Here is a 14,112-nt window from a genome sequence, read left to right on the forward strand (position 1 = left end):
GGTTTCAGTGTGTCTCTTGAAGAAGTATCTAGCTTAGACTTCTATTCATCCATTCCAACGTTTGTCTTTAAAGAGAGAATTTATTCCATTTACATAGAATATAATTATTGACATTTTGAAATTTATTTTCACTTTTTTTGTGTACATAAAAAAAATGTTCTCGTTTCTTTTCTTTGTTTCTTTTAAACTTGTTTTTCCTTTTTGTCATCTCAGCTTTCTCAGACTTTTGTTATTACATTTTTCCTCCTACTAAATTAGAAGTCGTATATTCTGTTTCAGTTTTTGGTTAATCTAGAATTTTAACATGCATATTTAATTAAATTGAAAACTAACCCAAATATTCGAAGGATTGTACAAGCTCAATTTCTATGTTCTTGTTGTTCAGGATTTTGCCCCTATTTTGCTTTTTTAAAAAACACAATGCTGTGGACATTATTGCTATAATTTCATATTGCTAATGTTTGTTTAGATTTACTCACAAGTGTAACCATTTCCATGCTGATTATATTTCTTACATCTCAGATCTTCATTTGGGGACAATTTCTCTTCCTCCTGAAGCAATTCTTTGGTGAGGGTCTAGAGTGGTGAACCCTGTTGGTTTTTGTTTGTCTGACTGTATTTTGTATTTCTTCTTGAAATGTGATTTCGCTAACTACACTATTCATGGTCAACAATTATTATCCTGTAATATTCTAAAGATTGCTATCAATGTAATCTCATTCCTGTGTCAGTGGTCTGCCTTTCCTTTCTGTGTTTAAGACTTGCTGCTTGTCTTTTGTTTTTTGATAGTTTTACTATGATGTGTATAGGTGCTGATTTCATTTTATTTAATAGAATGTGCATTCTCTCTGAATCTGAATATTGTCTTTCATTAATTCTGGAAAATTTGCAGCTTTTAATTCTTGAATACTACCTCTTTTTATTTTCTCCTTCTGGAACTCCAAGTGCGTGTGTGTGTGTGTGTGTGTGTGTGTGTGTGTGTGCGCATGTGTGCATTCCATATCCTGTGTGTTCTCACACATAGACCCAGAGAAAACCTTGGAGACTGAAAATGTACCTCTGTAAGTGGAGGGCAAGGGAAAGACTGAAAAAAGAGGCTACCACTCCAGTTTGGCACTTAACAGAGTTTATTAAAGAAAACTTATGTATGAGTTGTGTCTTGGGCAGCTGCAAGACAAAGTGGGTATCCTTCAAGCTGCTTGACAGGTGCTAAAGAATTATATAGAACAGGGCAGGATGGATAGGGGTATTAGTGTGTGACCTGTTGGAGATATGAGAAAATGCATTATATGATTGTCTGGATCAGGAACCAGCTCACATAGGATATAGGAGAGAAGTACTGGTTTATGTCAGAAGTATTGATTACAATCAGATACCTTCTGATGGGTTTATGGGAAGCAACCTCTGTTCTTTCCCAGGTCTAACTCAAGGGCTTGGCAGCAGTCATATCATGGAAGAGTCTCTCCTCTACACTGTGTGTTGAATACTCTTTTTCAAATATTTTATCCTTTTGACTCTGTGCTATTTCTATTTAACAGGAAAATTTGATTAATTCATAGCGATTATGGATATGATATTTAGATATATCCCTTGATCTTATTTTATATTTTCCAACTTACCATTCTTGCCTGCTCCCTTCTCCATTACACCCATTCCAGCTTATTTTTGATCGAGCAACTTTTGTTCTGTTTCCCTCACCAATGATTTTAAAGTTACACACTCTCCAGTTTTCTAAGAATTGTCCTTAAAATTTAAACAGATGTCAGCATGTTTCTATAAATATCTAGAGTTACACAATATTTATATCATCTCCCCATCCAGATGCAAACTTTTGCATGGTTTTACTTTCCTCTACCCCTACTTATTTCTGACTCCCAACCACAAACCTGATGGTTTCCCCAAAACATCTTTCTGTTGCTCACATATGGCTTCTCCAAGTCACTTCCAACTTCTACGTATTTTCCGGGCTGTAGTTTCTTTCTTTATTTCCACCTCGTTTGCTTCCCACCTGCCAGGGGCTCCTCTTCAGGATTTCTCTTCAACCAGGGTGTTATGGACTGAATGTCTGTATCTCCCAAAGATCATATGTTGAGATCCTAACTCCCAGTGAGATGATATTAGGAGATATTAGTGTGGAGCCTGTGGGAGGCAATTAGGTCCTGTGAGTGGAGTCCCCTAAACTAAATGGGGTTGTGCCCTTATAAAAGACCACAGAAAAGTCTCTCATTCTTTCTGCCCTGTGAGGACAAAATGAAAAGACTGAACTGAGAAGTACGTCCTCATAAGACACTAAAGCTGCCAGTGCCTTGATCTTGGGCTTCCCAGTTGCCAGAGCTGTGAGAAATAAATTTGTGTTTAAGTAGTCCAGTTTAATGGTACATTTTTTTTTTTAATATCAGCCTGAACTAAGACACAAGGGTCTTTTCCCAACTTAACAGATTTTGAAATAAATCTTTTTGGTTATTTCATATACCCAGTCTACCACCTTGATTGAATCTCCTCTATCATTTATGATAGATCTCTCTTCTCCTTAACTGGAGAGTCCGTCCCTTGAGTCCAGGACTGCCAATAAATCACTGTTAATTAATTCACTAAAGAGACAAGACTATTCCAAGGGGCCTCATTATTCAGGAAATGTTCCTGGACTTCCTTTGGTGGTGATTTGATAGCAAGATAATGTGTTGTGTTCTAGTTGGCTTGTCCTGTAGGTTACAAACATTAGGTTCCCCAGACAATGGGAAGGTAGAATCCATCAACAGGTGACAGTGTTGGCCAGCTTTAAATTTTCTCATATTCAGTGATGTAGGACATTTGATCGATAATATTTATTTTTTCTATCACTCATCTTTTCATTCAATCCATCCATCCATCCATCCATCCATCCATCCATCCAATCAATCAATATTTATTGAACTCAATCAATATACATCCTCTTGGATTCCCAGATGGTGTTTTTTGGGGGCCCTGTTTATTCTCTCCTTGAGATATGCAGGGACTGCCCTCAGAGAAAGCAATGTCCCTGCAGAAGGTCAGCACACATTTGCTGGCTAACCCTTTCTCTGCCATGGTCTTAGTCTCAAAGTCATGCCTATATCACAAACCCTCCCTCTTGGATTGACTGAGCTGAGAGGCTGGGGAAGCCTATTGTTTCCTGAGGCCACAGGTAGAGATGGTGACAGCATTTGCATCTGTCTTTGACATCTTAGAGCAGGAAAATGGGGCCTGACAGCCCAAAGGCTGATACTTGGTTCCCCTCCCTCCCCTCATAGCCTCTTATGGAGGAGCCAAGCAACCAGCACGATCACTGCTAAGCAAGCATCTGAGCAAGAATATCCTCTGGACTGAGACCATAAGGGGACAGAGCATGCTGCGGGTGGTCATCAGGACCTTGTGCTCAGAGTGAGTGGACTCTACAGGCTTCTGCCAGATGATGAACACAGAATGAACCATGAGAATGGTGGCCACTATGCCTTTCTGCCACATATAAGAAATCCACACTGTTCAGATGACCATCTTGGCTTCCGAGTCTGCTTTTCTGAGTAGTGTTAAATTTTGCCATCTGATTCCCTTTGCCCTCTGGAACATAAGTATCCTCCTCCTCTCACCTCCCTGCCGTGACTCATCATTTAAACTCAAATTAAAGGAAACTGCATAAGCCAGCTGAGAGCACCTTTAGTAGTTGCCAACGCCCTAGGTTTTTAATTTTATGCAAATCAAAATACAAACCTTCCCAGCCAGAACTAGATGCCATTCTCAGAAATGGAACAGACACTCCACCACGAGGTCTGGCTGCTCTACACATGGCACTGCCCTCAGATGGGGGTCCCCTAGCTCCAGAAAGGAACCCAGCTGCCAGCACAGTGCCACCTGGAATCAGTCCTGGTTTTCATCTCCTGTATCTTCCTGCTCTTTGGTGGTGGGCCTTCTCTTCCTGGGGTTGTTGTGTGTTGTTGGGTGAACCCCGCAGGGCATATAGATAGGGTGGCACATGCTCATCCACAGGGATCTGGTGTGCAGCATTACTAGATGGAGACAAAAGCTGTGCTGCAGCTGTATGGGAATCACAAAGCCCCCAACTGCTGAAGCAGATTACAGTAGCCTTCTCACATGTCATCTCTACCATTGAGTTCATGGGAACGTCAGGAAAGGTGAGCCCTTCACCCTGGTGAAGACACTCCCAGACTCCTAGTCAACTAGGTTCTCTCCAAGGTTCTGATTATGGATTTTTTGTTTTGGGTTTGCTTTACATTTCAGTTATTTGAGCTGGTATTTGTCTGTCACCCCCCACTCCACCCCCAATCATGACTTTGGGTTCATCCTTGTTGAGCTGACAGCCCTCAGCCCTGGGCTGTGTAGAAGGGGCTCCACAAATATCTTTTGTGTGTCATTGAAAAGAGAAGTGGGAGAATGAAGAGAACAGGAAAAGGAATAATGCAGGGAAGAGGAAGCAGAGTGCTTTATAGGTTCCTTGGAGGTACTCAACTACAATGAATGGATTTGGTGACTCAAGGCTAGGTCTTGCCGACAGAGAGGTGGGGCAGGTGGGTCTTCTAGGGCATCCGTTATCAACAGACTGTTTCTTAGGGGCATCCAAGTGCTGCAACTTGCTGAGTAATGTGGTCGTATGACATATGAACGCAAAAAGGGTAATAGTGGGCGGCACCCCTAAAGCTGTTAAAACTATAAGCTCTGGATGCAGAAAGCTAAGGCTCTACTATTTGCTAGCTTTGTGGCCTTGGGTAAGCATCTGTCTTCTCTGTGCTTGTTTTTTCACATGTAAGCAATGATCACAGCATCTTCGTCTAAGGATTGTGAGGGTCAGCAATTTTGGTTATATCACTGTCTCCAACTTAAACATCAGGCATGAGATACAAGGTTCCTACAGGAAACCTCCTCAGCCCTTCCTACCTTCTGTGCCTGCCAATTACAGCTTTCAGTACCAGAGGGCTTTGCTCATGTTAAGGCCAGGGGCTTCCTGGGGAGAAAATGTGACCAGAGCAGCCTGGATAACCTGCTGCTCTCTCAGAACCACCCAGACCCATAGGACACAGCTGTGTGGAGGTGACTAGGGTGGGTGTAGGGTGGGGTGTGGCTCCTCCTTGTTCTAGTTCAAGGAGATCCGCTTATAGGATGCAGCAGGGATGGCCTTGGCCTTAGAGGCTGTGACACTCAGGTGGAAAGTCTGGTAACCTGGGCTGCAGGAAGTGCAATTCTGGACTACTAGGTTGATTTTGAAATGTTTTATGTACAAACAATCACTTCTCTTTATCCAATCTGAAGGAAAGGGGAACTATGTGCCTCTTTATTCTATGTGCATTTTTCACTGTTCTCTTCATGCAGTCTTTTCCTTCAGGCTAAATCCCTCATAGCATGGCAGCTAGGTTTCAAGACAGCAAGGACTGCAGCTGTGCACTCACAAGGCTTAAGGCTGGGGCTGTCAGAGCAGCACTCTCACCTCAGTCTGTCAGAAAAATCCAACGGGCCAGGTTCCAGGGGGCAGGGGTACAGGCTCCTTCTCTTGATGGAGCGTACCTCCCACGCACTTAATACAAAGGGATGCAGTGTTGGTGGCCATCTTTGGGACCTCCTGCCACAGTTTTGGGCTTTATTTACAATTTTGTATATTCTATTAAAAATGAGGATTCAGGTCAAGCGGTGAGTTGATATTGAATGGGGGACTGGAGGGTACTGGGTGCTGCTCCCTCGTCAGCCCGTGTGCTACTTTTTAGTAAGTCTATTGATTAGTTTGCTTTCAGTCTCCTTATTTCTCCTACTAGGGGTTAATGGGAGGGAGTTGATAGCACTAGATAATTTTTAAATTAAGTAAAAAATGCCGATCAAGCGCTTGGCACAGGTCAGGACACATGTTTAATGCTAGCTATTATCATTGGTTCCCCCGCCTCAAAAATCCTTTCTTCTCTGGCAGGAAGCAGGCATTCAATAACGGCCTGGGGCTGACTGACAGCGGAAGCTCCTTGGAATGGAATGGTAGGGACTTTGCCTCTGCAGACTTCACAGTCAAGAAGGTGGAATCTTTCCCAAACCTAAAGAACTCAACCACTCAGTTTCAAAAATATCCTTCCCTCCCCGCGTCCCCGCCACCGCCCCGTGTATACCTTTTTTATTATGTGTTTACTTTCTGGGTATTGAAATACTTAAGAATTCGGTCGAGACAATTTTCAATGAGTTTCCTTCGATCCTTTTTGGCTTGACAAGACGACCACCACCTCAAGTAGTGAACTTCAGACATGATCTCGTTTATTCTTTTCCTCAGCAGGGGAGGGAGATATTACTCTCGTTTTATAGAAAAGGAAAATGAGGCACAGAGAGGCTTGGGAACTTGCCCAAGGTAGCAGAGCTAGAAGTGACCACTGAGGCTGGAGAAACTGGAGAAAACGCCTGTGGTTCCATGGTTTCAAACCAGCTGAGGTTAGTGGAACGTTGCTTTTGTTACACTTTGCCCTGGCAGGAGGGGACTCTCGCCGCGGCTGAGGCTGGCAGCTGGGTTATAAGAGCATTGGACCCCAGACCACAGTCCCAGGTCCCCACATCCTCCTAGCCTGTGGTCCCTTGATCAGCCCATTTAGCCCACGGGGACTACTTGTGTATGTGTACGAGAGGGTACAGGCCAGCCTAGAGGATAAGGGCATACAATTGGATTAATACCTTGACTTCAGTCTGAGATTCTGAACCGACCTAACTTTGGTACTCAGACCCACTTGTGTGCTTTGCAGCATCAGTCGCTTCTGTTCTGTGCAGGTTCCTTTCCTCCGACCCAGACTGCTCCAGGTGCCCGGCCCCGCCCGCGTTTCCGACGCACGTGTCTGCTATTCGCTGCGTGGCTGAGCTGTCGGAACTTGAAGATACACAAATTGAAACCGAGTGGCCCTATGTCCAGCGTCGGGGAGGGAGAGTAAACGATGCGAGTGCCTCGCAACAACTCTAGGGTCGGGGCCCCGCTCCGCCCCGCTCGCAGGAGCCCCGCCCCAGGCCGCTCCCCTCCTCCTTCGCAACACCCTTCCCTGCGGCAGGGGAAGAGGAAGGGGGTGTGGACCCGGCCGGTTCCGGAAGGCAGCTTCAGCCGGGAAGGGGCCTGGGGAGTGGGTGGTGGCAGGAGGGCGGAGACGGGGCGGGGCCCGTGGAGAGCAAAGGGGCCTCCCGCTCGCCGCCGGGCTTGGGGCACAGAGGCCTGGAGGCGTGGGGCGAGATGGCGGCTCGCAGCCTGGGCTGCGGTGTCTGGAGGCTCCTGGGCAGCCTGCCAGGGCACGCGGGACCGCGGGGGTGGCCGCCGCCCGGGGTCAGCGCGCTCCGCAGGGCGGCCTCTGGGCCCTCGGGCAGCGTCCCCGCCGCCGGCGTGCAGCCCGCCTCGTACCCCATGCTGAGGGTGCAGGCGGCCCAGCAGCCAGCCGCCTTCTGGGGGCCGCTGGCGCGGGAAACGCTGCTGTGGGACACTCCCTACCACACCGTTTGGGACTGCGACTTCAGCAGCGGCAAGATCGCCTGGTTCTTGGGAGGCCAGCTAAACGTATCTGGTGAGTGGGCTGCGGGGACCCAGGGCGCCCCCAACTCACACCTCCAGGGAGGACTCACAGAACCCGGTCGGCGCAGCAGCCCCAGGCGGATCGCAGCCTCGTGGGCCACGTCAACACCCGCCCCAGAGGCTCCAGCCTTTCCTCCCGCTGCAACCCCAAGCCCAACCCCGCCTTGCCCACTCCAGCCTTTGCCCACGGAGACCTGGCCCGGCGTGAGCTGGAGTCGTCAGCTTCTGGCCTGGCTCCAGGGGCTCCTCCAATGGTGGGCTCTTAAGTTTAACCACGTGGCTCCACCGCCCCGTGGAGCGCAAGCCTGCGCCGAGCAGCGGGGGACACCGGGGCCGGGTTGGGGTGGAGTGTGCCGGGCGCCCGGGAGTCGGGACTTCTCCGCGCCTATCTCACAGGCCGGAGGCAAAACCGAAAAGCATCTGGCTATTGTCAACACCAGCTGCCTGTCCAGCGACTGGCCTGGGAAGAAATAGTGCCCATGTAAACAAACCGAGTTGTGGCAGGTGGCCAGGAGGAAAACACCCCAGACCAGCAGCTGGAATCACTTATCTCGTTGCTCTTGGGCAGGAAGGAAGGAATGGCGGGGCGTCTCAGCTCTCAGTTGCAGTTGCCTCTCCTCTGCCCCCGCCCCAAAGACCTAGGGCTTGCTTTAGACCTGGTTCTCACTGAGATCCCAGAAACCAGCTCCACCAGTGTCAATACTGCTCTTTTGTTAAGATTTGAGATTGGGCCGGTGGGGGAGATTACACTATGCCTCCAGGCAGCAAGGAGAAAAGGTCCAGGAACTGGAGGCAGTGTCCAGCCAGGCAGGGTAGGCTGGGTGTGGGCAGCCTGAGGCGGAGGGGACTTGCAGCCAGTTGGGTGCTTAGAGGGATTGCGCTGTCAGGAAGGATGGCACACCCTGTTAGGTGGAGTCTGGGCAGTGTTTCAGGGAAAGACCTGCAGATCTTCATGGCAGGGTTGGACCCTGGTCAAGACCTGAAGTTTGAGATAGGTGTCTCACACAACTCCACCATTTACTCCTCTGAACCTGTCTCATTTGTAAACTGGGAATAATAAGTTCCTCCTGCTAGACTAATTGTGAGGACAGTGTCCGAGGTGTGGAATAGGCCCAGCACTTTTTAGTGATCAATAAGTAGTAGTGATTTTAATTTATTATATTTAGAAATAGCCATACAATTATAGATAGTATCTTGTAGTTATTTTTCAAAGAAACTCAAGGGAATTTTGAACCAGATTCCCACCCCCCCCCCATATTGTATACTACTTTGCTGGCTTAATCAAAATTACTTACTAGATAAGTGTTTTCTCTAAAAATGAGTCAGCAGCAAGTGTCCTTAAACAAATGGGGAAAAAAACCAAACCCTTAGGTTTGCAGAGTTGGTGGCAGTGCCCTTGAAGAGAAGAGAGCAGCTCACAGAAGAGAGGGCAGAAAATGTGCAGCTACTGTGGAAGCCATCTGGGACTTGGGAGGTCTGAGGCTGTCATGAATGATCAGGGTTGGCTTGAGCAAACCTGCAGTCTCTTACTTTCAGATAAGTCACTGGAGATGGACCTCACTGGGCAGGCAGCAAGGGCCTCTTAATCCTCACTTGGTCAGGGTCAGCATGTGGTCAGCTAGCAGAAGTGCCTTTTTCCTTCACTTATTTTGCCAGAAATGGTGCTTCAGAAACTGCCTTGTGGGAAAACAGCTTTTCAGCAGCATTCTCACCTGTAATGTGTATGCCCACCCTCTCATCTGTCAGAAATATCTCTGCCCTTTGTCAGCGTCTGCAAAGCACAGAGGTGATGATATAAAAACGTCCAGACCAGGTCATAGCAGCCCTGGGAGACCCCTAGAAAGCTGTGGAATGGTGAGGGTGTTTTGGCCTGATCTGTCTGTGTGATAGTGTGATGATGGCTTGTCCCAAAAAGGCGTCAACTTTTGAAACTCTGATTACCCCTTCAGGAAGATCTATACCCGTACTTCTTGAATTGTGGTCCCCAGAGCAGGGGCATCAAGTATCACCTGGGAACTTTTAAGAAATGCAAGTTCTCAGACCCTATAATAGACCCCTGGAATCAGAAACCCTGAGGGTGGGGCTCTGCCATCTATGTTTACAAGCCATCCAGTGCTTCTGATGTTCATGTAAGGTTGACTGCCATTGACCTATATGCTAGCGTGGACAAAGGCACTTCTAAATGAGCAGACTTGGAATTAATGGAGATGACTTTAGTAAAGAAACAGAAATGATAGATAGGTGGTATAGTACACCTTAGTCGTTCTGGGTATACCTTGAGAATCCCACCTGTGTCTTAATCCTTGCTTTCTTCTTATTCTTTGCATGGGTTTCCTTGTCTGTTCAATAAGGAAAATGTTCTCCTTGTAATTGTTCCATATCTTACCGGCCCCAAACATTGTATTACTCTCATAGTTCTGTGGGTCAGGACTTTGGACAGGGCCCCATGGGAATGGCTTTCTTCCACTCCCCATTATCTAAGTCCGGGACTGTTGTCATCTGCTTGCTTCTTACTCCCAAGTCTGGGGCCTGAGCTGGGATGATTCAAGCTAAACTCAGCTAGAACTGTGGCCCAAAGCACCTACACAGAGCTTCTCACAGCTTGATGACTGGGTGGAGGGAACATCATTGACCAGAGGTCACAGACACCACCTCAGAAAGCTGCTAGATTCCTTCTGACCAGCAGTGGTTGGCTTGAGGACACCTAGGACTGTCATTAGCATTAAACGAGAAAAGCTCTCTACACAGTTTTTAGCATGTAACTTGTACCTACTCACTCCAATTATTAGCCTTTGTTCTTTATTGAATCCTTTGGGGATGGGGTAGGGGACTGTGACCTTAAGCCTAGCCTTTGGCAGTGCTGCTGAGAGTGCTGTTTCCTCTGAACAGGACCACGTGGGCTTGTGTCTAATCAGCCTGGGACAGATGGGAAACAGGTCAGGAGGGCATGCAGGTGGCCAACATCAAAGTCCATCTGGAGCTCTGGGATAGTAGCCAGGTCTTTAGGTGGGTCTTGATGTCAGAAGGCCCACTGGGCAGGGGAGGAAGAGTCACCACCTCATTTAGTGACTTGCTTCTATTACCTTTAAATAAAACTGCTTTGCAGAAGGTTCTTTGGAAAGCCAAGATCTAAAAAAGATTTTTTCCAATCTTTGACATATGACTCCGTTCTTTGTAGGGCTCAATAGATATTTTGCTCTGTGGCATATCAACTCAAGATGTCAGGAAGTTGCCAATGTGGAACTGGAGGGATATTATTACATGTGTTACTTTCAAAAAACACAAACTCTATTTTGTAAACACCAAATTCTGAGTTTGATTTTTAAAAAGTGTGTATTTTTACTTTCAAGCAAGGGTTAGAGAAACTGTATTTAACTAAGCATTAAACACAGAAGTTTCTGGATGCTTTTTGGAACATTAGTTGCAGCAATGGGAACCATTTTGCTGTCCTTTCTCTTCTTTATGACGTGCCTGAAATAATTTAGAAGGCAGACACACTGACAATGGCAAGATGCTACATTCATGTGCTTCACTTATCTCTCAGTGATTGAAGTACTTTTAACTTGTCTAAGGTCTTTCAAGGAATTCTAAATGAAAATATAACCCCAGGTCTTAGGAACAAGATCCTGTAGAAGAGACTGAATTCTCCCCAGTTGTCAGAGGCATGACTGACTTTAAAGAGCAGATGTTTCTGGAAAGTTGGCAAATATAATTTTTGCGACTGATTTAATATTTTAAAATATGCCAGAGAGATTTTCTATTTAAAGAAAACCCATTGCGAATCATTTTTTGACTATCAACTCCCCCCTTTTTTTTTTAAATTAAAATTAGATTTCTGTATGTAGGTTTACTTAAAGTTGGGGAGAGGGAGGGATGTATTTAAACCACAGACAGCAGGAGTTCTTGAAAATTCCTATGTAAGTGTATGCCATCTTTATAACAGAAATAATAACCCTCTTGTAGTCTTTTTTTAAAAAACAAAGCCCCAAACCTGTGAACCACCAGTAGGCATTTGTTTAACTATTTGCAGAGCTGTGTTTCTATGTTAGACCTGCGCTGAAGTTAACATGATGGCGCCTCTTCTCATCCCATTGTCGTGACACCAATGTGAAGTGGTTGGTGGTCTTATTGTACAGATGTGGAAATAAAGGTTCCAATTCATGTAAGTGATGAACAGTGCAGGAAATGCCCCAAATGGCACAGGGCCTACATTCTAATGAGTAAAGTAGAATTTGCCCACAAATCAGTAAATGGGAAAATCCACACTGGGGTAACTTGCTCAATGCTTTTACAGTTGTTAAGGGTAGATTTGTGATGTCATCCTCCACGCCACCCCTATGATAAGTGAATCTTAGGGACCTTGTGACCCAGATGGAAGAGGGTTTAGCAGAGCCATCATTGTGTCCCAGAATGGGGACCACTGGGTGGAATAAGTAAGCAGTTAAATGGTGCAGGCCCCTGAATGATGGAGAGGGAGGATCATTGTGTGCTAGGAAATTTGGAAAAGGCTTGAATTAGGAGATAGGAACCTTAAATTTCACTAGGGCCTTCCCCAGCTCTTCTTGGAAATGCATGGAACTGGAATTTTCTTGTCCCACTGCCCATTTCTTTGGGTGGAGACACTTTTTCCTCAACATGAGGAAGTAAGAATTCCTTTCATCTTTGTTCTCTCACTCTCTTCTTTCTTTTTCTCCTTGCAATTGAGCTAATAGCAGGAACCACACATATACGTGGCGTTTTAGGGCCACTGTCACCCAGACCCTGCACTTTGCTTTTTCTGGGAGCTTGTGTCATCTGAGTGTCAACCCTGAGAGTTGTGCGCTGTATTTCCCTTGGAAACACTTCCATACCATCTGAGTCTGTGACAGAAAACTCTCCAGTGGCATCTAATTTCTGCTGTCATGCCCAGAGTCAGGAACCATTACCCCCACTACAGATTAGGAAATTGAGATTTAGATTAAATAACAGGTGGATCATCTTTGGTTAGTGAGTGGCTGGACAGGGACCGGACTTTGGAGAGTGGCTTTGGCCTATGACTGCAGGCTGCCTTCTAGCAAGGGTGGTGCCACCTGTCTTACAGAGCTAGCAGGTGTCTTTGATCACTCCTGTCTCTATAAGGAAAAGAAAGCCCCCTGGAATCTGGAATATACATACAAAGTAGAATGTGTGTAGATGTATGCATGCATGTCTGTCTGTGGGTGTATGGTCCTGGACCAGCAGCAACAGCATCACTGGAATCTGTTAGAGGCGAAATGCTCAGGCCTACCCAGACCTGTGCTCAGTCAGACTTGGGATAATGATGGTGCTCACAATCTCTTTGCTAAGAAGTCCAGAGGAAGTTCTGGGGGATTTAGAAGTGCTGATTTAGACTAATAAGAGATCTTTTTGAGGAAGAAAGCCATGAAGACAGGATGAGTTCTGTTCTCTCCCTTGGGGAGGGGGCCAACCTGGTGCCATTTATTCTATTGTTGCCCTCCAGATCTAGGACTTGAATGGTCTGTCCACCAGAGCTGTGGTGCTTCTCTGCTCTGTGCTCTTGGTTAGGCTGCTTGCATACAAACATCTGGGAAGGACCTCTGGCTTCCTTCCACAGAGGGACAGCAGGGGCACACATCTTGAGTGAGAGGGGTCATGAGGTCCAAGGGATGTGAAGTGCTCACTGAGAGGGTGGGCACCAAGGGAAGACAGCAGTGAGGAGAGTGGGACAGTGTGTGCCAGGCAGGGAGAAACCATGCAAAGGTCCTGAGGCAGGAAGGTGCTCAACAGCCTTGGCACTGCCATTGGGGAGAGGGAGATCACGTGGAGCCTTGGTGGCCTCTTGTCTAGCACCTCCTATATGCAAGGAAGGCACCTAGGGGATACTGCACTCAGGGCTCGGTGCTGAACTGCCTGAATTCCTACCATTCGTCAGCCCTGGGCTGGTATTGCTGGCCACCCAGCTACACCCTGGATGCTGTCCATCCCGTGGACCTCTGCTCTCCTATTTGGAGTGAACCAGGCACAGAGTGCCCTTCTGGTCTCTGAGGCACTGAGGGTTTAGGTTCGAAGTTGGGCAGTCACCCTTGGGGTGGGAAGCATGTGCCGGCGCCCTGGCTGCTGTGAGAGCAGGCAATGTGAGTAGATGAGCCCTAGCTGAGGAGTTACTTGTGCTTTGAGGCCTTTCTTACTATTTCCTAGCTCAGTCTTGGGCAGGTCACTGGACTACCTGGAGACTGTTTCCTAAGCTATACGTGATCCAACCACGTTCCAGGGTGACTCAGAAGGTCCAACTCAGGGTGAGAGAAGGTGTGTTGGAGCAGGCTTCTAGGATAAGAGTGTGCACACCTATCACCTTGAGTCTTCTCAAGGCAAGTCTGGGGTGGAACTAAAGGTTTGCATCTGTTTTCCATTGCTGCCTGGAGCAGCCTTGGCCAGTGATCACTCATGTGCACGTGGAAGCAATACCCTCTTCCTGGGTGCACGGCTGTAACCCACTCTGTTTCTTTTCCAACCCTTTCTGCAGTATCTGCCTTCAGTTTCAAGGGTCTGGGCACTCCAAGCCTTGTTGTGAACTGCCCAGGGTCACTGCCTCC

The 14,112-nt window shown here is 47.0% G+C and overlaps 1 protein-coding gene across 1 annotated transcript in view; it reads left to right on the forward strand.

Moving 5' to 3' along the window:
* The first annotated feature begins 7,127 nt into the window (after positions 1 to 7,127).
* The window catches only part of ACSS1 (acyl-CoA synthetase short chain family member 1), a 55,982-nt gene continuing 48,997 nt past the window's right edge, over positions 7,128 to 14,112 (forward strand). Inside the window, exon 1 of the mRNA XM_011378007.2 lies at positions 7,128 to 7,532. Within this exon, the coding sequence (XP_011376309.1) occupies positions 7,208 to 7,532 (325 nt within the window). The 5' untranslated portion in view covers positions 7,128 to 7,207. The remainder of the gene's footprint in view (positions 7,533 to 14,112) is intronic.

Source organism: Pteropus vampyrus, unplaced genomic scaffold (genome assembly GCF_000151845.1).
Source record: "Pteropus vampyrus isolate Shadow unplaced genomic scaffold, Pvam_2.0 Scaffold327, whole genome shotgun sequence".
NCBI lineage: Eukaryota > Metazoa > Chordata > Mammalia > Chiroptera > Pteropodidae > Pteropus > Pteropus vampyrus.